Below are 7,712 nucleotides of genomic sequence, written 5' to 3'. Positions count from 1 at the left end.
TGGCGGCCCGCCACCGCACGTCACGGCGCGCCGGGCGGGCGGCTCGCGTTAAAGGCGCCGCGGGAGCGCCGCGACGGCCCCCGGCCGCCCGCTTCGGGCCGGCACGGGAACGGCTTTATCCCCTCGGCGAAGGCTGGGGCTCGGCGCCGCGGCGGGGGGCACCAGAGCTCTCCTCTCCCCGGCCCCGCGCAGGCTGGCCAGCGTCCTGCGCGGGCGCCCCCGTTTCCAGCGCCGCGCGGCGGCCGGCCGTGCCCCGGCACCGCGGTTCCTTCCGCCGCGCCCCGGCCGGTGGCTTCGGCTGCGCCGGAATAACCGGCTACGCGCAAAGCTGCTCGCCAAAGCCTGCGTTTTCGCGAAGATCTCGCGGGGCGAGCGCCGAGCAGGGCAGAAACCCGCGCGGCCCGTCCTGCCTTTGCAGGAGGAGCCGCTCCCGACCGCTCTGCAGGAGACCGCGGCTCGATTTCTCCGGGTAGGTAAAGCGCGGAAAAGCCTTCGGCTGGCACCCCGTGCCGCGCACAGGCCCTCTCCCGCGGGCTGCAGGGCTCTGCCCGAGCACACCGGGGCTTCCCTGGGCGCCGGCCGCTCCGGCTCCGGACGCGGGAAGGCAGGGCCGCCGCGCGACGAGAGCCGCAGCCTGGTTCGGCGCGCGGAGCCTCGCCGCGGCGCGCACGCAGCACGGCACGGCGCGAAGCACCGCGCGCCGCAGCTGCGCAAACCGGGAGCCCTCGGGGAAAAAAAGTCACCCAGCGTCAGGCGGAGGCGCTTCAGCGACGCACCGATCAGAGTCCGAGCAGAGCCGGCGCAGTCGGCGGGACGCGGACCGGGAGCGCCGAGGAACGAAACCCCTGTCCGCGGCGGCGAAGGGGAGCAGGCCGCCCCGGAGCAGCGTCCGGGCCCGCTGTCCCCGCGGAGCGCCAGGGACGGACCCAGCGGCCGCTCGCGCCCGGCGAGACGCTTCCAGGCGACAGTCCCGAACCGCAGCCGAGGAGTTTTCCGCGGGGTTTTCCGCGGACCGTCGCAGGCGCCCGGCGGCCGTCGGGGGTGCCGGGGCTGCGGCCACGTCTCCCTGCCGCGCCAGCGCGGGCTACCGCAGGCCGAATCTTGATTTTCCTCTTGAAAGAAATCTGTTGCGGCGGCAGATCGAGTCCCGTCTGCAGCAGGAGCGCAGCTCGGCGCAGAGCGACGCGGGCCGCAAGGCTTTTTCTGCAGGTCCGGGGCGCGGTTTTCCCAAAAACCGCTGCTCCCCGCACGCTGGGGAGGCCAAGACCTGCGTAAATCCACGCAGAACGGAAGCGGAGGAGGAGGAGGAGGAGGAGGAGGAGGAGGAGGAGGGAGCCCTGGAGGGGTGAGGCCAGACGAAGGCCCTGAGCGGGGCGCGAACATCCCCCCCGCGAGGGAGAGGCCCCCGGGTTCCTGCGCGCCCACCGCGCCGCTCAGGTCGCCCCCCACGCTCGTGTCCCCCCCCCCCCCCCCCGGCCCCCCCAGGTCACGGACCCCTCTCAGGTCGCCCCCCACGCTCGTCGTCCCCCCCCCCCCCGGCCCCCCCAGGTCACGGTCCCCTCTCAGGTCGCCCCCACGCTCGTCGTCCCCCCCCCGGCCCCCCCGGGTCACGGTCCCCTCTCAGGTCGCCCCCCACGCTCGTCGTCCCCCCCCCCCCGGCCCCCCCAGGTCACGGTCCCCTCTCAGGTCGCCCCCACGCTCGTCGTCCCCCCCCCCCCGGCCCCCCCGGGTCACGGACCCCTCTCAGGTCGCCCCCCACGCTCGTCGTCCCCCCCCCCCCCGGCCCCCCCAGGTCACGGACCCCTCTCAGGTCGCCCCCACGCTCGTGTCCCCCCCCCCGGCCCCCCCAGGTCACGGTCCCCTCTCAGGTCGCCCCCCACGCTCGTCGTCCCCCCCCCCCGGCCCCCCCAGGTCACGGACCCCTCTCAGGTCGCCCCCCACGCTCATCGTCCCCCCCCCCCCGGCCCCCCCGGGTCACGGACCCCTCTCAGGTCGCCCCCCACGCTCGTCGTCCCCCCCCCCGGCCCCCCCGGGTCACGGTCCCCTCTCAGGTCGCCCCCCACGCTCGTCGTCCCCCCCCCCGGCCCCCCCGGGTCACGGTCCCCTCTCAGGTCGCCCCCCACGCTCGTCGTCCCCCCCCCCGGCCCCCCCGGGTCACGGTCCCCTCTCAGGTCGCCCCCACGCTCGTCGTCCCCCCCCCCGGCCCCCCCGGGTCACGGTCCCCTCTCAGGTCGCCCCCACGCTCGTCGTCCCCCCCCCCCCGGCCCCCCCGGGTCACGGTCCCCTCTCAGGTCGCCCCCACGCTCGTCGTCCCCCCCCCCCGGCCCCCCCAGGTCACGGTCCCCTCTCAGGTCGCCCCCCACGCTCGTCGTCCCCCCCCCCCGGCCCCCCCAGGTCACGGTCCCCTCTCAGGTCGCCCCCCACGCTCGTGTCCCCCCCCCCCGGCCCCCCCAGGTCACGGTCCCCTCTCAGGTCGCCCCCCACGCTCGTCGTCCCCCCCCCGGCCCCCCCAGGTCACGGACCCCTCTCAGGTCGCCCCCCACGCTCGTTGTGTCCCCCCCCCGGCCCCCCAGGTCACGGTCCCCTCTCAGGTCGCCCCACGCTCGTCGTCCCCCCCCCCCCGGCCCCCCCAGGTCACGGTCCCCTCTCAGGTCGCCCCCACGCTCGTCGTCCCCCCCCCCCGGCCCCCCCAGGTCACGGTCCCCTCTCAGGTCGCCCCCCACGCTCGTCGTCCCCCCCCCCCGGCCCCCCCAGGTCACGGTCCCCTCTCAGGTCGCCCCCCACGCTCGTGTCCCCCCCCCCCGGCCCCCCCAGGTCACGGTCCCCTCTCAGGTCGCCCCCCACGCTCGTCGTCCCCCCCCCGGCCCCCCCAGGTCACGGACCCCTCTCAGGTCGCCCCCCACGCTCGTTGTGTCCCCCCCCCGGCCCCCCAGGTCACGGTCCCCTCTCAGGTCGCCCCCCACGCTCGTTGTGTCCCCCCCCCGGCCCCCCCAGGTCACGGTCCCCTCTCAGGTCGCCCCCCACGCTCGTCGTCCCCCCCCCCGGCCCCCCCAGGTCACGGTCCCCTCTCAGGTCGCCCCCACGCTCGTGTCCCCCCCCCCCCCGGCCCCCCCAGGTCACGGTCCCCTCTCAGGTCGCCCCCCACGCTCGTGTCCCCCCCCCGGCCCCCCCAGGTCACGGTCCCCTCTCAGGTCGCCCCCACGCTCGTCGTCCCCCCCCCCGGCCCCCCCAGGTCACGGTCCCCTCTCAGGTCGCCCCCACGCTCGTCGTCCCCCCCCCCCCGGCCCCCCCAGGTCACGGTCCCCTCTCAGGTCGCCCCCACGCTCGTCATCCCCCCCCCCGGCCCCCCAGGTCACGGTCCCCTCTCAGGTCGCCCCCCACGCTCGTGTCCCCCCCCCGGCCCCCCCAGGTCACGGTCCCCTCTCAGGTCGCCCCCCACGCTCGTCGTCCCCCCCCCCGGCCCCCCCGGGTCACGGTCCCCTCTCAGGTCGCCCCCACGCTCGTCGTCCCCCCCCCCCCGGCCCCCCCAGGTCACGGTCCCCTCTCAGGTCGCCCCCCACGCTCGTCGTCCCCCCCCCCCGGCCCCCCCGGGTCACGGTCCCCTCTCAGGTCGCCCCCCACGCTCGTGTCCCCCCCCCCGGCCCCCCCAGGTCACGGTCCCCTCTCAGGTCGCCCCCCACGCTCGTCGTCCCCCCCCCAGCCCCCCCCAGGTCACGGTCCCCTCTCAGGTCGCCCCCCACGCTCGTCGTCCCCCCCCCCGGCCCCCCCAGGTCACGGTCCCCTCTCAGGTCGCCCCCACGCTCGTCGTCGTCCCCCCCCCGGCCCCCCCAGGTCACGGTCCCCTCTCAGGTCGCCCCCACGCTCGTGTCCCCCCCCCCGGCCCCCCCAGGTCACGGTCCCCTCTCAGGTCGCCCCCCACGCTCGTCGTCCCCCCCGGCCCCCCCAGGTCACGGTCTCCTCTCAGGTCGCCCCCCCCCCGTTCCCCCCCCCGATGAAGGTCACCGCGTTCCCTTCCGGGGTCACTGCCCCCCCCCCCCCTTACCGTATTCTCCGTAGACGCCGGGCCGCCACCGGAGCGCTCCCACCCCGGGGCCTCCAGCCCGATTCAAACGGCCGCGTCGACCCCCCGCCCGCTGCCCATTGGCTGCGGGGCGGGACACGTCAGCGCGGCCGCGCGTCACGTGGGGCGGCGCGGCGGGGAGGGCGGTGGCCCCCCCGCTCCCAGCAGCGCCCGCGCCCGGCGCGGCCGTCCCGGCGTGCCCCGCGCGGGGGGCGGGGCGCGGCGCCGGTTGCCGCGGCGACGGCGGCGCGTGGGGCCGCGCGGGCGGGAGCGCGAGGCGCCGCGGGGCCGCGCGGGGAAGGGTGACACGCGAGGGACCCTGCGAGGGGCACCGGGACAGGCGTGGGGCTGTGTGAGGATGCGGGTGTCGGGGGCGCGAAGGGGCCGGGGCAGGAGGACACGCGTGGGGACATGCGTGGGGCTGGGGCAGGAGGACCCGTGTGAGTCCGGGGCAAGAGGATGTGTGTGGGTGAAAGGGCAGGAGGACACGCGTGGGGCTGGGGCAGGAGGGCACGCGTGGGGCTGGGGCAAAAGGATGTGTGTGGGTGAAAGGACAGGAGGACACGCGTGGGGCTGGGGCGGGAGGACGTGTGTGGGGCTGGGGCAGGACACGCTTGGGGCTGGGGCAGGAGGACACGCGTGGGGCTGGAGCAAGAGAATGTATGTGGGTCCGGGGCAGGATGGCATGTGTGGGGCTGGGGCAGGACACGCTTGGGGCTGGGGCAGGAGGACCTGCGTGGGGCTGGAGCAAGAGAATGCATGTGGGTCTGGGGCAGGAGGACATGCGTGGGGCTGGGGCAGGATGGCACGTGTGGGGCTGGGGCAGGAGGATGCATGTGGGGCTGGGGCAGGAGGACACGCGTGGGGACATGCGTGGGGCTGGGGCAGGAGGACCCGTGTGAGTCCGGGGCAAGAGGATGTGCGTGGGTGAAAGGACAGGAGGACACGCTTGGGTCTGGGGCAGGACACGCGTGGGGCTGGGGCAGGAGGGCACGCGTGGGGCTGGAGCAGGACATGCGCGGCTGGGGCAGGAGGACACGCGTGGGTCCAGGGCAGGAGGACATGCGTGGGGCTGGGGCAGGAGGATGTGCGTGGGTCTGGGGTAGGAGGACACGTGTGGGGCTGGGGCAGGACATGCGGGGCTGGGGCAGGAGGACACGCGTGGGTCCAGGGCAGGAGGACATGCGTGGGGCTGGGGCAGGAGGACATGCGTGGGTCTGGGGTAGGAGGACACGTGTGGGGCTGGGGCAGGACATGCGGGGCTGGGGCAGGAGGACACGCATGGGGCTGGGGCAGGACACGCGGGGCTGGGGCAAAAGGATGTGTGTGGGTGAAAGGACAGGAGGACACGTGTGGGTCCGGGGCAGGAGGACACGCGTGGGGCTGGGGCAGGACACGTGGGGCTAGGGCAGGAGAGCACGTGTGGGTCCAGGGCGGGAGGATACACTTGGGTCTGGGGCAGGAGGGCACATGTGGGGCTGGGGCAGGACATGTGGGGCTGGGGCAGGAGGACACGCGTGGGGCTGGGACAGGACACGTGGGGCTAGGGCAGGAGGACACGCGTGGGGCTGGGGCAAAAGGATGTGTGTGGGTGAAAGGACAGGAGGACACGCGTGGGTCCGGGGCAGGAGGACACGCGTGGGTCCGGGGCAGGAGGACACGCTTGGGTCTGGGGCAGGACGATGCGCGTGGGGCTGGGGCAGGACACGCTTGGGTCTGGGGCAGGAGGACACGCGTGGGGCTGGAGCAAGAGAATGTATGTGGGTCCGGGGCAGGATGGCACGTGTGGGGCTGGGGCAGGAGGATGTGCATGAGGCTGGGGCAGGATGGCACGTATGGGGCTGGGGCAGGAGGGCACATGTGGGGCTGGGGCAGGAGGATGCGCGTGGGGCTGGGGCAGGAGGGCACATGTGGGGCTGGGGCAGGAGGACGCGCGTGGGTCCGGGGCAGGAGGATGCGCATGGGTCCGGGGCAGGACATGCGGGGCTGGGGCAGAAGGACACGCTTGGGGCTGGGGCAGGAGGACACACGTGGGTCCAGGGCAGGAGGACACGCGTGGGGCTGGGGCAGGACATGCGGGGCTGGGGCAGGAGGACACGCTTGGGTCCGGGGCAGGAGGACACGTGTGGGGCTGGGGCAGGAGGGCACATGTGGGGCTGGGGCAGGAGGACACGTGTGGGTCCAGGGCAGGAGGACACGCGTGGGGCTGGGGCAGGACATGCGGGGCTGGGGCAGGAGGACACGCGTGGGGCTGGGGCAGGAGCCGTGGGGCCGGAGGCGCGGCGCGTGGGTGCTGCCCCGCAGCCCGCCGGCCCCACGCAGAGCCCCCGCCCGGCGCAGAGCCCGGCGTGCCCATGGCGGCGCCGGTGGGGCGCTGGGAGCCCTGGCAGCGCCCGCTGCTCGCCGCCCCCCTCGACTTCTCCTTCCGCGGCGCCGGCTCCGTGCGAGGTGGGAGCGCGGGGGGCGGCCCGGGCACCCCCCGGCCCCGGGCACCCCCCGGCCGCCCCCCGCTCACGCCGGTGCCGCAGAGCTGCTGGCGCAGGAGCCGCGGGCGGGCGGCGGGGCGCCGGCGGCGGGGCGCTCGCCGCGGGGCCGCCTGCTCGCCGCCGCCCTGCGCCTCAACAACAACGGGCTCCGCAGCGTGGCCGACCTGCCGCCCGCCCTCGAGCGGCTCCTCGAGGCCCCCGAGCTGCTCTACTGGCTCGACCTCTCCTTCAACGAGCTGCCCGGCATCGACCCGGTGCGGGGACGCCCCCCGCGAGCGCCGCCGCCGCTGGCCCGGCCCGGCTCGGCTCGGCCCGGCCCGGCCCGGCCCGCTCGCGGCAGCCTCCGCTCCCGCAGGTGCTGACGCGCTACCGCAACCTGCGCAGCCTGAGCCTGCACGGCAACAGCATCCGCAGCCTGGCCGAGGTGGACAAGCTGGCCGCGCTGCCGCGCCTGCGCCGCCTCACCCTGCACGGCAACCCCGTCGAGGAGCAGCGCGGGTACAGGTACCGCCCGCGCCGTCCCGCCGCGCCGCCCCGCGCCCCGCGCCGCCCCCCGACCCGCGCCCCTGTCCCCGCCAGGAGCTACGTGCTCGCCGCGCTGCCCCAGCTGAAATCCTTCGACTTCAGCGGCGTCACCAAGCAGGAACGCGCCGCTGCCGCCGCCGCCAAGCGCGCCCATGCCAAGCCCGAGGCGGCCAGGCCGGCGGCCGACTGCCCGTGACGGGGGTCCGCCCGTGACGGGGGTCCGCCCGCGGAGGAGCCCCCGATGCAGCTCGGCTCGTCCAGCCCCACCGTCGCCGACCCTTCTCCCCAGCTCGTCCCTCCGGCTCCCCCCCCCCCCCAGCTTGCTGGTAAATAAACAGTGCCCCCGGCTGCCCCGCCGCGGCTGCGGCGCGCTAAGGGAACGTCCTCGCGCAGCGCGCTCTTCCTGCGGCGGCCGAGCGGACGGGGACCGGCGCGGAGCCTGCTCGGGGGGCGGACACAGCCGCGGGCCCCGGACAGGCGCCGCGCAGCAGCGAGCGCCGGCGGCTCACCCAGCGCCGGCCGGGGAAGCCGCGCGGCAGCCCGGGGCCAAAGGAGGGACCCCCCCTACACACCCCCCGGCCACGGAAAGCCGGTCCAGCTTCCCTGCTGCGCAGGGGCAGGGCTGGGACGGGCGGTCCCGG

The 7,712-nt window shown here is 76.7% G+C and overlaps 1 protein-coding gene across 1 annotated transcript; it reads left to right on the top strand.

Annotated features, from left to right (window-relative positions):
• Positions 1-6,584: 6,584 nt before the first annotated feature.
• On the top strand, positions 6,585-7,455 carry LRRC51 (leucine rich repeat containing 51; the record flags this gene model as incomplete). Its single annotated transcript, XM_062586973.1, has 3 exons — positions 6,585-6,800; positions 6,902-7,050; positions 7,126-7,455. Coding segments are annotated over 3 exons (507 nt in total), but the record flags the coding sequence as incomplete, so codon positions are not given.
• Between the last annotated feature and the right edge of the window lie 257 nt (positions 7,456-7,712).

Source organism: Rhea pennata, chromosome 1, assembly GCF_028389875.1.
Source record: "Rhea pennata isolate bPtePen1 chromosome 1, bPtePen1.pri, whole genome shotgun sequence".
Taxonomy (NCBI): Eukaryota; Metazoa; Chordata; class Aves; order Rheiformes; family Rheidae; genus Rhea; species Rhea pennata.
This window is presented reverse-complemented; position numbering and strand designations above follow the sequence as displayed.